Source organism: Electrona antarctica (genome assembly GCF_951216825.1).
Source record: "Electrona antarctica genome assembly, chromosome: 22".
In the NCBI taxonomy this organism is placed as follows: Eukaryota; Metazoa; Chordata; class Actinopteri; order Myctophiformes; family Myctophidae; genus Electrona; species Electrona antarctica.
In genome coordinates, this window is record NC_136805.1 from 29,890,147 (window position 1) to 29,905,074 (window position 14,928).

The 14,928-nt window shown below is 40.7% G+C and overlaps 1 protein-coding gene across 1 annotated transcript; it reads left to right on the forward strand.

The window, feature by feature from the left end:
* The first annotated feature begins 518 nt into the window (after window positions 1–518).
* LOC306915327 (serum amyloid P-component-like) lies at window positions 519–3,726 on the forward strand. Its single transcript, XM_079492629.1, has 5 exons — window positions 519–627; window positions 761–815; window positions 1,908–2,010; window positions 2,477–2,771; window positions 3,202–3,726. Exons 1-5 carry the CDS (start codon window positions 571–573, stop codon window positions 3,418–3,420), a joined length of 729 nt encoding a protein of 242 aa, XP_079348755.1. The 5' UTR covers window positions 519–570; the 3' UTR covers window positions 3,421–3,726.
* The last annotated feature ends 11,202 nt before the right edge of the window (window positions 3,727–14,928 follow it).

A 14,928-nucleotide genomic window follows, 5' to 3' on the forward strand; every position in this document is an offset into this window, starting at 1 on the left:
ATGCTAGAAATATCCTAATAAATAAATAAAAAGGTGTCGGGTTTGCAGGGGCAGTTTCTGTATGGGACTCTAGGCTAACCTGCCTCTAGAATGCATGCATTTAGGCATCCAAGTGATACTTGGCTTTTATATAAGCTATCATTTTTTTATGTGCTGACCAATGTTTTGGACACATTCCTACATATTTTATCTGAGATTTGGGGACTTTTAATTGATTCAGAATGAAGACTAAAGCCTTCTGAATAAATCTACGCAAGCAGTACACGACCCTCTGAGCTGGCGCAGCTTTTAGCGGAGATTCCGACCATCCGACGTCACCGTCAAGTTCACGTTCAAGTTCATGAATTCCCACGTAATGTGGGAATCCACGTAAATGCCTGTCCGCTCACGCTCCGCTCACGTTACGTAACGGTATGAGCGTAAACGCCGTTGTGAATGAGGACCATAGCCCCTAAGTATCTAAAAGGAAATTTGAACTTAACTCTGGAATGAACAAGGAAGAAGGAACAAGGAACAAGGAACCTGCAGATCCACATAGTCTCCACCCAAGTGGAATAAGTAGTAGAGGCGATGAGTCCACAATCTCACTCAACTCAACAACCTGACGCTCACACAGATCAGCACAAGGTAAGGTCAAGACATGAGCAGTTTGTTAGGCTACTGTGAAGTGTGTGCTATTCATACAGGCCTGCAGGCAGAAGCTAATTTGATCCTGTTATAATAGTATTTCATGGTATCTGTTTGTGTTCTTTCATGCCAGATGAAGTTTTTCCTGCTGTTTGTGATGTTGGCGGTTTGTGATGCTGCTCCACAAGGTACAACACTTAATTATAAGACATTTTGGTTGCAGTGTTAACATTCTAGACCCACACAGAGAGAGCATATAGACCTAGAGTAGAACAAATAGATGGATAGATAAAACTTCATGAAGGTAGGGTAAGTGATGTTTTTGGGTTAAAACTAAAATGGTTTTGATAAAGGGTTAAGGATATATAGTGATTGGTAATCTAATCATTGTCATGGAGTGTTCAGTAACCGGGTTCTCTCCATCTCTCTATAGCTATCCAATAAACAGAACATTATTTTTCAGTTGGGTTGCCAATTTCAAACAGGAAAGAGTACCCATTTATCAGTTCCAGTTCCTCATTTATTTGTGTTCATCGATTATAATTTCACCTGTTTATCCTTTATTTTGTATCCTGTGTGAGTTCTTTCTCCAATCCTGATTTCTTTCCCTGTCCACTTAAGAGCTGGAGACCATGTTACTTAACAAACACTCAGCAAGTGTTTAATACAGAGCAATTCAACATCACTTATTTTAACAAATTAATATCACTTTCCCCATACCTTTCCTTTTTGTTCTTATAATGTTCCTCGGTGCCAGGCATATAATTAATAAACATCTAATGCGTTTCAAAAGCCTACATTACGTTTGGAAACCTAGCATGTCCAAAATCATAACTTTTAAGGAAATAACTGTATTCCAATTAATAGATCCAAAGCGGTTATTTAGACAAAAGCGCTTGGTAATACTTTTCATTGGTTACATTATGGTTACATATAATTCAGACAGACTCAATGGAGAGAAGTCAACCTCAAATCACTGCCGATATGGTAGTTTCATACTCAACCATACAGTATACTGTACAATTGTACACTTGTATTACAATTTATTATTATATAATTACAATTTGAATGCATATATGCATTCAAATAAGTCCCAGATTCTATAGCAAGCTAAGGTCTATTCCAAGTGTTCAAAAAGTGTTGTTTCATGTTATCTTTACGTTTTGACAATTTTGTATCATGTCTATTGAGCCAAATGTGTAAAAGCACAGACTCCATCATTTAAGAGCAGCCCAGTTGTTTTTTCTTCTTCTATGCTTCATTTGTCATTTTCTGTTTAGACCTTACAGGTAAAATGTTGACCTTCCCACAGCAGACTAACACAGCTCACGTGAAATTAATGACAACTCAAGACACATTCGGAGCTGTGACTGTTTGCCTGAGGTAAGTTCATGCCATGGGAACAAGTGCAAGTGATTTGGGTGGACTCCCCATTACTCTGACATCCCATCACTCCGACTACGTGGCTTTGCGTGCGGTTATGGTTAGGGACAGGGATAGTTTGGCTCTGCATGTTTTTATTCTGTAAATCAAGTGATTTAAATTTGGGGTACGTAGATTGGTTGCATTTTTTCATTGAAATCCAGGGAATGGAATTTGCAGCCTGTTATAGCGTCAGCGTATGGCTGATTTGGAAACAAATTAAAAATATATAATAAATGAGTGGTCCAGCGGTCACGCACGCACGCACGCACACACACACACACACACACACGCGCGCGCACAGGCGGACATGAGCACCTGGTGGAAGATTCTGACTGAATGTTAGGATTATACTGTAAGGTCAACTGACTAAGCATGCAGAACACTATACTGAACTTATTATTATTTATCATACATCTGCCTTCAGATCCTTTACAGACCTCACCAGGAACCACGCCCTGTTCTCCATGGCCATTCCCTCCTCAGACAACGCATTCCTCATCTTTAAGACGGGTACGGCGACTCAGATTAATCTGTATGTTTCTAACACTAATGTGAACTTTGACGGGCAACAGTACATACTTAACACCTGGCACAACCTGTGTGCCACCTGGGATAACACAACTGGACTGGGACAAGTGTGGTTGGACGGAAGACCCACTTCCAGGAAATTTCTCAGATCTGGAGGCATCCAAGGAACCCCAAGCATCATACTAGGACAGGTAATGTTGTACAGCTGAAAAACTGCATCATGCATTTTTACTGTATGATTGTTTTATTAGATATATTAGATGGTAGATGTGATACTATAACAAGCAGGTATATTAGGTAGCCTAACTTGATAGAATACTATAAAATTATTGTTATGAATGAGCATATTGTAGCCTATATTCACAATTTCTCTGAGTTATTGGCTCATTTCTAAATATAATGAACATGGTTCTTGTTTTCAAAGAGCAGCTCAAGTAGCTAAGGAATTTACATTCTAAGAGTATAGGTTTTACTTTCCTTCAGCCTTCAGGTGGGCTTCTCTACAAATAAAACAATATAACATCCAATAAAAAATAGTACAGAAAAATAGTATAGTATGGTTTAATGTCTATTTTGGGTAACAATGCTCCCTCTAATATTGATTCTCTTCCATGCTTACAGGAGCAGGACTCTGTGGGTGGTAGATTTGATACTACTCAGTCCTTTGTTGGGATGCTGTCTGACGTCCACATGTGGAACTATGTCCTCTCGCCTTGTGAGATCCAGCGGTACGTGGACGATCTCAACTTCACCCCAGGGAACGTGCTCAACTGGAGGGCTCTGGACTTTGAGACTGCAGGAAATGTGGTGCTGGAAGAGAATCAAAAAGGCTGTCATTAATCTTAAAACTATTTGATCCATTGGGTGGAAAATGGTTTTTTAATATTGATTGAATACTTTATTTACAGCTGTTTGCAGAAAAAATAGCACAGGAAATTATGGTTCAAATTAAGGTCTGCTAACATTCAAAGCTGTATAAAATGTTTTATGTCCATATAGGTACAATAATTGCAACACTATCCAAAGTACAATAACGGTGGTGGTGGTCATCAGAAGCACTCAACTCATGTTCTTTTAATCTTAAAGGAAAACTTTAGTTTCTTCTTCAACCAATGTTCATGTTTTAGGTTGTTATTAGAGAAAGTAAAAGATTTTAGCTATTTTTGACAGGGGGGGCGGGGGCATTCGAACATGGAGCTAAATATGTATTTTTTTTTTTACAAAATGTTATAGCGATTTCTTTTTATTATTTACTATAGTCATACTAGACCCCATAAAATCTGGCCACAAAAGATCACGGGATCAATTGAATGTCAAAGGGGAGGTGACAAACGGACATATTGAGCCTACAACACACAGTATGGCATCCCCCTAGTACCCCCCTTCACATTCAGTAGATCCTGTGATCTTGTGTGGCCAGATGTAATTTCCTGGGGTCTAACAGGACTATAGTAAATAATAATAATGAAATCGCCGTAAAAAAAATGAATATATATTTAGCCCCATGTTTGAATGCCCCCGCCCCCCTGTCAAAAATAGCTAAAATTTCTAAAACGAAAGAAAGCAGCAAATGAAAAAAAGGGGGAAAAAAGAAAAGAAAATGAACACTCATCTTTTACTTTCTCTAATAACCTAAAACATGAACCTTGGTTGAAAAAGACTAAAGTAGTCCTTTAAGGGCAAAAGTATATAATCTTCTCAACACCAGAATATCCAAACTGTGGATGTCTGTTTTGAACTAAAAAAAACTATAAAAACTTTTCTCTTTCTTGTCTTTACTTCAAGGAACAAAAAGGGCCATTTATGTACATTATTTCACATATGTCACTATAGAGGGTATGCGTGTGACATCATCATCATACCCGGAAGTTATGAGGGAATGCTACTGAGTGGCAAAACACTACTTTCTGGCCTTGGCAGCTCATACGTCCAAACAGAAAAGTCCTATTTGATTTCATTAAATGACTTTAAACAACATCAAATTCACTTTGTCACTCACTTTGCCACTCGATTTGCCACTCGATCTGCCATTCACTTTATGCATGCGCATACCTTCTATAGCATACTGCACATCCATCACTCTTCAACAACTTGGCTCATGTTATTAATTGTTCAAGTGATGTAAAGGGCACCTGAATGTCTGCACTCAATCTTTGATAAGTTCTCATCCATATCAGGCTATAACATCAATTGGTCAAAATCTGAAGCCCTTCCACTCACTCCATATTGACTGTCTAAAATTTAGACAGTCAATATGGAGTGAGTGGAAGGGCTATTTAGGAATAATCTTCCCGTGCACCTAAATTGGACGAGTTAGTGAACATGAAGTTTGATCCGCTCCTGGACAAAATACGGACTGTAGAATGACGGTCCTGTTTCTCACCTATATGGGGCAAGGTACTGTGCTCCCTTCTAATAAGTTGTTATGGACAACAAACGCAATGAGTTTGAATTAAGAAATCGCATGGACAAAGGGGTTTGGGCATACCTAATCTTTTTATTTATTTAGAGTTAGCCAGAAGCTAAAGTAAACATAGTATAGGAGGTAGAACAATTACATACAGATATGAGAAATGACACCAGTGACAAATAGAGTTGATAATTACCCATGATTACAACTTTCGTTTGCTTTAAGCCAAATTTATTCTTACCCTTTTGTCTTTAGTCTTCTGACCCTTTAATCATTAAGAAAGTGTTATCTGTTCCACCACCAGACTACTGTATATTATTCTTCATGAAATAGGAATTACGAGATTGTGCCTCTGTTCAAAACAACTAAACGTCCCATCTGTTTGTGGATGTTCATGTTCATAAATTATGGTAGGCTAATTACACGGGAAATATGGCATGACATAAATGGCAGTATACAGTAGCCTATACAAGGAAACAGTACACTCACTGGGTTTGATATAAGTGAAAACACATCATCCGGCTCTGTGAAACAAACCACTTTCAAGTACCTGTTCCTTTTTGTAAGCAAAGTGTCAATAACCCAGTGGCAGTAATGGAGACTACATACTGGCATGTACAGCTGGAGGAATGGACATTTTTACATCTAATGAAAAAGAGGTACAGTATACAGTATCAACATTCTCACAAATAGAATGGGTTGACTATACATGCACATCCCTACAATTCTTGATACAACCTGTGCTGGACCCCAAAACCTGGAAGTAAGGAAAGGTAATGTTCACACAGTAGGCCTATAATGTCGTCCCTTGCTGTATTAAACATGCATGTAATTTGAGCTTCATCAACACAGCTGTATCACATATACTGTACCTACCCACCTGTGCTCATTTGGTACAGGCGGATTGATCTTTATCTCAAGAAGGGGAAGAATTAATGCACATTTCTAAAATAAGCTTTTATTGAAGTTTAATAAGTTTAGTTGTCAGATTGACCAGGCTGAGAATAACCATCTGTCATCAGTGAAGAGTGGTGTTTCACCTTAAAGTTGGGATGGACAGTAGAATTCATTACAAAAAAATCACACCTGTGTGAACTGAGTGGTGCAACTCCCCTCTCCCCCTTCCAATCCCCCCCCCCCCCCCCCCCCCCTCTCTCTCTCTCTCTCTCTCTCTCTATCTGTCTCTCATTAGCAGGCAACAGTGCAGCACTATCTCTCTCTCTCTCTGTTTCTGGCACAACAGCGCCACTTTTGCCCCTCCTGCTACTCATAGTCACATAGTCACATAGGTTAACACATAGGTTAACACGGACATTGCTGTTCCTTGGAGTGGTTGCACTACTCAAAAACTGTACATTGACTCCAGAAGTGCATGTGTAGCATTATGCGGAAGCGGGGATTAAACCCAGGGCTCCCACTCACCAGACCAACGCCCAACCTACTGTGCCAATAGGGCTGAGCCCGATTGACAGAGCTGTTGCGGGGCTGGGTCTTGGCTGGGGGCTACAATCAGCCCCCCAGTCTTTGAAGCACATCCTCGCGCTTCTCACGTCACACCGCGGACCGCCGCACACAATGTCCCTCACGCGAGGATATCACGCTCCATGTCCTGCCGACTACGCCAGATTGTAGCATTACGCGGAAGCGGGGATTGAACCTGGGGCTCAGCCCTATTGTCACGGTATAGGTTGCGCGTTGGTCTGGCGAGTGGGAGCCCCGGGTTCAATTCCCACTTCCGCGTAATGCTACAATTGCAATTATTTTCTCCTTTAGAACCCAGGTAGATCTTACCTCAAAATGAAAATGAAAATAAAAGAAAAAGACAATGCTTTGCTTGGTTGTGAATTATTTGTTTATTTTAGTTATGGGTTTGTCTCACTATTAAAAGCAGCATTGTTGGGGCAGTTTTCTACAGTAGAAATGCAACTGGGATTGTACGTAGGTAGATAGTTTACATACGCAAGCACGCACTACAATAACCCCCAGTCTTTGGAGCGCGTCCTCGTGCTTCACACTTCACTCTGCGGAACTCATGCTCCACGGTCTGCCGACTACGCCGCTGGGGGTTACACAAAGCTTTATTTGGACCAAACTGGTAAGAAAGCAAATGGTATTATGAAATGCTTTGTGGACAATCTAGACTTTCTGTTGTCCCTTTTGTCCCGGTGGATAAAGGCCTCATTCACAAACTCCGGCTGCGGACGATGGAGAAGAGTGGTCTGTGGAGGAAGCGCCCATTTTGTAGCACGGGCGGCGACTTCGACATTTCCTGCTCACTCTGCCTCGTGCCTGACGGAAAATGAGCATTCCTTTTTTCTTGCCGACAAAGGACATATTCGAGAATAAAATCCTAGCTTGAGATTGAGCTTCTTTACGAATTTGAATTTTAAATTGCAATCAATTCAAATATCTAGTACTTGTACTGTGAGACTCCTTCAATTTCACTGCTCTAGTGGCAACAGTCCCTGATTCTAAACTCCTATGCCCTCCAACACAGACAGTCTGCTCTGATGACATCTGAATATTCTCACATTCTCACAAATATCAGATCTTCTCCCTTACAGATAGCATTAGCCCATTTAGATTAAGTGAAGAGTTATCTATAAAAAATACACATACAAGTGTACACTGAGTAATTACTGCAGCCAGGAATAGAATAAAGATCGATATCTTTGGTGGGAAGATGTGCCGCGCACATCGCTTAACACTACAGGTCACAAGTGATATTATCGGCTATGCCAGGCTACCGGATTCCAACCCGGCCACAACCTCTGTGGTGGCGGGCAGGGACTTTACCACTGCACCACCTCCACCTGAGTGTGTATGAGGAACACTTTTACAGAAAAACAAGGCTATACTTAGTATATGCCCTATACTTAGTATCTAAAAGGAAATTTTAACTTCATGCAACTGAAATAAACCAGATGAACAAGGAAGAAGGAACCCGCATCCACCCAAATGGAATAAGTAGTAGAAGCGATGAGTCCACGATCTCACTCAACTCAACAACCTGACACTCACACAGATCAGCACAAGGTAAGGTCAAGACATGAGCAGAATAGTTTGTTAGGCTACTGTAATTTACTGTAAACCACTCCTACAACTGGCTTTTTTGTGCAGAAAAAATGAGCATGGTTGCTATGTTCACCCTGTTGTAATGACGTAATGAAATCACACCCGGGTGAACAGGGTGAACATAGCAACCATGCTAATTTTTTCTGCACAAACAAAGCCAGGTAATGAAATCACACCCGGGTGTGATTTCATTACGTCAGACATGATTTCATTACGTCAGACAGACCTTACACCACTCAGTTCACACGGGTGTGATTTTTTTTAATTGGAATCCGGAAAAGTAATATTTTTTATTACATTTCAAATACATTTATATGTTATGTTAACTTTATGATTATGAACTGAAATGCAAATATTGGACATAAAAAAGGCTAGTACTAGTCATTAAGCTACTAATATAGACTGACGTGGCAGCGGTGGCCGAACGGATTGCGGAGCGGTCTTGATACCGGAAGGTCGCCAGTTCGAATCAGTGGTCCGACACGTTAAAATTACCACCGCTGAAGTGCCCTTGAACAAGGCATTGAACCACTACGATGAAATGTTCTATGAGCAGGGCCTGGCTGGAAACAAGTTCTTGAGCTTAGCCCAGATACCCTGGGTAAATATAGTAATCATTTCATTTCATTTCATTTCATTTCATTTCAAGTAATTAAAGTGGTCATGTTTGCATGTTTGGAATTGTAACAGCTGAAATCAATAACATATCAGTATTCTGATATTAACCTGCAGACCGCATTAAGTGAACTGAGTCTGTGCTCAGAGAATACATTCTTCAGCGTGCACAATAGTCCACAGCCCACTTTGCCACTTGCTCTGATCCACTGCATCAATAGCACCCTCCCCCCCAATGGCAGACAATCATATGTCAGACACATACATTCAGTTGATCCGAATTAACATGTGTTAAATTCCTGTGCCTCAGGAATGTCATACTTCCTGTTCTTTCTAGATGGGAGATGGCCATGACGCATGTTAGATGTCCAGTACAGTTTCTGTGTTGGTGTGTGTGCCCAACCCTCCACTCTTATTGGGCCACCCCCTCTGTGAGTATTTAGCAGGGCTCTGTTTCATTTGGTCTCACTTTAATGTGTGTTCATTGTTGAGCTGAACTTCTCTCTTCTGGACTTGGTGAAGTTATCAGGTATGTTTATGATTTCACAATTATTGTCTTAATTAATTTGAATTGCAGTGATTAGTGATCAGTGATCAGTTGAAGAGCTATGTGGGGGACGGGGTATACTCAAATTCAGTTTTCATCTGCTACTACTACACTTACTACTAAGGGTATGTTTACACCTAACTTTGATTCGGCCTATGTGGCAGTCTTTTTTGCAATGGTTTTCAGTGGGAACAAGAGAGCAACAAAACACAAAAACAACCACATAGGCCGAAGTTAGGTGTTACCGTACCATGAGACTTTTACATGGTGCGTGTAAATAGCAAGGGAAACTTTGACAGGAAAAGTCTCGCTCACCGTATAGAAAATATAAGTAAAACTCCTTAAACTGAGACTTAGAAAAATATTTTTTCTTTATTTTATCATGCTCTAAAAGTGCTCTGTGCTCAAAGTGCAATTAAAAAGCAAACGTTTCAGTCCTAGAACCTTCGTCAGTGCTATATGTATGCTGTATGCATATTTTTCTAAGTCTCAGTTTAAGGAGTTTTACTTCTATTTTCTATACGGTGAGCGAGTCTTTTCCTGTCAAAGTTTCCCATATGTTTTTGAGACCACCGCTACCGTAGTCAAGTTTGGAAAGAAACAGTTTTCTCAGTGCTTGTAAATAGCAAGAAATATATAAAAAAAAGTCATTTGAAGCAATTAATGCGTTTAAACTGGTTTAAATTAACTGAATTCATATGAACGTTCCATAGTATTAAGCCAGATTTATAAGAATAATTACACTACTATTAATACTGCATCTATTACCACCACTGCTCCTCATAATGCCAACACTGTTGTTTCTTCTACTAGCTCAATGCAACACGAGGAAGCAGACAACATGGATTCCTATTTGACTCGGCAGGAAGAGGAACTCACCTGTCCTGTGTGCCGTGACATCTTCAACCATCCTGTTATCCTGTCGTGTAGCCACAGCTTCTGCAAATCCTGTATGCAGCAATGGTGGACAGGAAAACCATCACTCAACAAGGAATGCCCTGTTTGCAAAACAAACTCCTCTCTAGATCAACCTCCCATCAACTTGGCGTTGAATAACCTGTGTGAGAACTTCTTAGAGGAGAGAAGTCACAGATGTAGTTCTGAGGTTCTCTGCCCTCTACATGATGAGAAACTCAGGCTGTTCTGTCTGGATGATGAACATTTGGCATGCCTAGTGTGCCAAGTTTCTGAAAAACATGCAGGACATAAATTCAGACCCATTTACGAATCTGCAAAACACCTCAAAGGGGACCTCCAGAAACCACTGGAGACTTTACAGGAGAAACTAGATGACTTTAAAGAGATTCAAGCAGGATATCATCAAACAGCAGAATACATTAAGGTGCAGGCCCAACACACAGAGTTGCAGATTAAGAAACAGTTCAAGAATATTCGGGATTACCTACGCCGGGAAGAGAAGGCCAGAATCACTGTGCTGAGGGAGGAAGAGAAGCAGAAAAGTCAGATGTTGAAGGAGAAGATTGAAATGCTGCGCATAGAGATGGTGATTCTTTCCAACACCATCAGAGATGTCGAGGCAGATGACATCACATTCCTGCAGAACTATAAATCCACAGTGGAAAGAGTCCAGCGCACACTGCCAGATCCACAGCCAGTTTCAGGAGTAGTGATTGACGTGGCCAAACACGTGGGCAACCTGACCTTCAGAACCTGGGACAAGATGAAGGAGATCGTCTCCTACACTCCTGTGATCCTGGATCCCAACACATGTGTCTTTACGGGATTGATCCTGTCTGATGATCTGACCAGTGTGTTGTACCAGTGTGTTGTACCAGTGTGTTGTACAATGAAGATGTACAATGAATGATCGTCCTGGGTTCAGAGGGATTTAACTCAGGGACTCATAGCTGGGACATTGAAGTTGGATACAACAAATACTGGGAACTGGGGGCGTTAGAAGAGTCTTTCCAGATAAACGGAAACAATGAAGGCGCGGGTATGTTCTGGTGCTTATTGTTTTGCAATGGTATACACCGCAAGCTCCTCAGCAGGGTCGGGGACGACTGTTGTCTCAGTGAAGCAGAATCCCTGGAGGATCAGAGTCCAGCTGGACTGGAACAGAGGAGAGCTGTCCTTCTCCGATCCTGACACTAACACACACCTACACACCTTCACACACACGTTCACTGAGAAACTATTTCCATGCATTTCTACTATTCACCATCTCCCTCTGAGGGTGTTGCCTGGGAATGTACATGTCACTCTGGAACACCACAGTTAGCAACTCTACACAACACATCACCACACATATCCACATCAGTTTCATTTTAATTACTACCTTTTTTATGATCAGCAAGTTTTTCTTTTTTTTAATGTTTTTCTTTTTTAATGTGAGTATTTGATATGACTGCCTACCTGTTTTTCTCCACAGTTTTTATTCCAGTGTAGGCATTGTGGTTATAATTTCAGGGGGTGGTATCATGGACCATTATGGACCACAGCGACTACCCTTTGGTAGGCATTCTGTAATGTTCATTGTTGTCTTGTAATAAACATTCAGATTGATTTAATGCTTGATTATATAATTTATTGACAATATACACAGGACAAAGGCATGCACACAGAAAACTGTCAAGGGGATAGACATAAGAAAGCTAAAAGATTATTTTCATCATGGTCCTCTGTGTTGAACACACACCACAAATCGTGTGTGTGTGTGTGTGTGTGTGTGTGTGTGTGTGTGTGTGTGTGTGTGTGTGTGTGTGTGTGTTTCATATGAAATACCATTTAGAATCATGAGGTTATAAACCACACCAGTTTATATTGACGGAATTTGAAGTAATTATGCATTTCCATATTAGTTAGGGACTAAATATAAATAGTCAAATAGCATTTTGTTCTAAACAGGCGTGCACATTTTAGATCATAGCCAATCAGGATGGAATATGAAAAATAAAATTTGGATAAAATCTGAAGGCGTAATATAAACAAGAATGACTCATAACTGCCAGGTGCAGAAAGCTCTTGTTTATGAACATCTACAGTATAATCAGTTTGTGTGCCACAGCCTCTGCCTCAGCTCACAGCTTTACGTTGCGGCGTTCAGAGTATGGGTCTAGGTGTGAAATACACCCAGATTAGGAGTGACACGTTGAAGTATTTCCTTCTAAAATATGATATATTTAAAAAATCACACCTGTGTGAACTGAGTGGTGTAAGGTCTGTCTGACGTAATTAAATCATGTCTGACGTAATGAAATCACACCCGGTTGTGATTTCACAACTGGCTTTTTTTGTGCAGAAAAAATGAGCATGGTTGCTACGGTCATCCAGTTCACCCGGGTGTGATTTCATTACGTCAGTAATTATTTTGAACATAGCAACCATGCTAATTTTTTTCTGCACACAAAAGCCAGTTGTAGGAGTGGTTTACACCACTCAAAAAAACATATTGTGTTGCTAAATCAAGCAGGCAGTGTCAGTTCTATGTCTCAGCTGGTCATATGCAATATTGGAACGATAGCACTGCCCCGCCAGGGGGGGTCCGGGGGGGCTTCCCCCCCTGGGCTCCAGATTTTTTTTTTTTAATTTGCGATGAAAATGCTTCAATCTGGTGCACTTTGAGATAAAAATGAAGAGGCTAGATCTATAAAGAACTACACACATCATATTAGATTATTATCATCTTTACTGTGCTATTCTTGCCATTTGCCAACATCACAGTAGGCTACAAAACAACATTGGATAGGGCAGGGGTGGGCAACTTTGATGATGGAGAGGGCCACTATATTTCAAACTCACTCCAGAGGGCCACAATGCATATAGTCAAAAGTAGCTGATCTACAAGCTCAAAATGTGTCGCAGTGCGATGCATTTTGAGCTTGTAGATCTGCTTTTTTGCTATTTTTTTAAATTGGAATCCTGAATTATTTTCACCTATTTTTTAATTGGAATCCGGAAAAGTTATATTTTTTATTTAATTTCAAATACATTTATATGTTATGTTAACTTTATGATTATGAACTGAAATGCAAATATTGGACATAAAAAAGGCTAGTACTAGTCATTAAGCTACTAATATAGACTGAAGTAATTAAAGTGGGTCATGTTTGCATGTTTGGAATTGTAACAGCTGAAATCAATAACATATCAGTATTCTGATATTAACCAGAGAATACATTCTTCAGCGTGCACAATAGTCCACAGCCCACTTTGCCACTTGCTCTGATCCACTGCATCAATAGCACCCTCCCCCCCAATGGCAGACAATCATATGTCAGACACATACATTCAGTTGATCCGAATTAACATGTGTTAAATTCCTGTGCCTCAGGAATGTCATACTTCCTGTTCTTTCCAGATGGGAGATGGCCATGACGCATGTTAGATGTTCCTTGCATGCCTGTACAATACATGTTTTTGTTTGTAGCAGCATGTTTCGAGTTGTTATAACCAGTGCTGCTAGTGAATATCACTGCCAAATATCACTAGAAAACCAATCCAGCACAAAAGGTAGTTTTATATTTTATTATTGACATTATAAAAACAAAACAAAAGGAGGTCGGGTTGAGGGGTTGAGGGGTCAAGTACCCCCTTTGACCCCTCGTGGCGCCGGGCCTGCACTCATCTCTCGCTGAGTCGCTGATAGTAAGCAGCGCGCCATGGGTTGTGAAAGAGACCTCTAATGTTCTCATTGTTAAAAGAAAATGCTATTATTTACTTTACAGGACTTAAACAAAAACATAGTTTTCAACTGGGAAAGGAAACGTCTCAAGCCTGCAAGTAGAAAGTAAAAAAATCACACCCATGTGAAGTGAGGGGCGCTCTTATTGTACATCATCATGATGTAAAATAGTCACTCTGCCTATAATTTGAGTCAAATGTTTCACATTTTGTTTACCATTGCTTAGCAAAACAATGCCAATTACTGCTTTTTATATATAAATAAAATTGATATTATGCATAATTAAGTTCAGCCTTTTGGCCCGGCCCTCCAAAATATTTTCTGTTTCTCATGTGGCCCCTTGGGAAAAATAATTGCCCACCCCTGATCAAGATCATCTGGAATATCCAGAGAATTAGATTTCGTGACAGTGTGTGAGTCCTGAATGTGTTTGCAAATAATGAATTGTTAACATGTACAAGACCTGTACGTGCCCGTCAGCTACCGGCCTACTTGGGAACGATGCAACTTGGGAACCTAATAATACCGGTTGTCAACTTGTCATAGCACCCGTTTTAACTATCTGTCTGTGTCCCTTTTGTGCCTATACTGTATATGGATATCTCTGTAGTATCAATACCCGTTGTCATAGCACCCATTTTAACTGTCTGTGTCCCACTTGGAGATCTCTGTATTTGTCTGTCTGCCTGTGTATGAAGAGTTCAAACTGACTGTGAAAAGTGGACTGGTTAAGTAATCAATATTGGCAGGTGTGGGGTTGCCATGGCAATCAATTGGCTGAGGCAGAGGCTGGAAATTGCACAGGTGAGGGATTTTGGGTGATTAGGCCCACTGGCAGAGCCTGAGCAGAGCTTTTTGTGGTGGTTCTGGATAACCGTGGGTCCGACCGACTCGATTACCGGGCACTGCACTCCCTGCGGGGGTGTGGAACGCGTGTGTTGAATTTGAAGTCAGTGGGGCAAACGGTTCTCGAGTTACGTGCATTACAACCGTACACACACGCAGACAGACACACATGTGACGTGGCACATTTATAGTGGGATGGCCAACATTTGG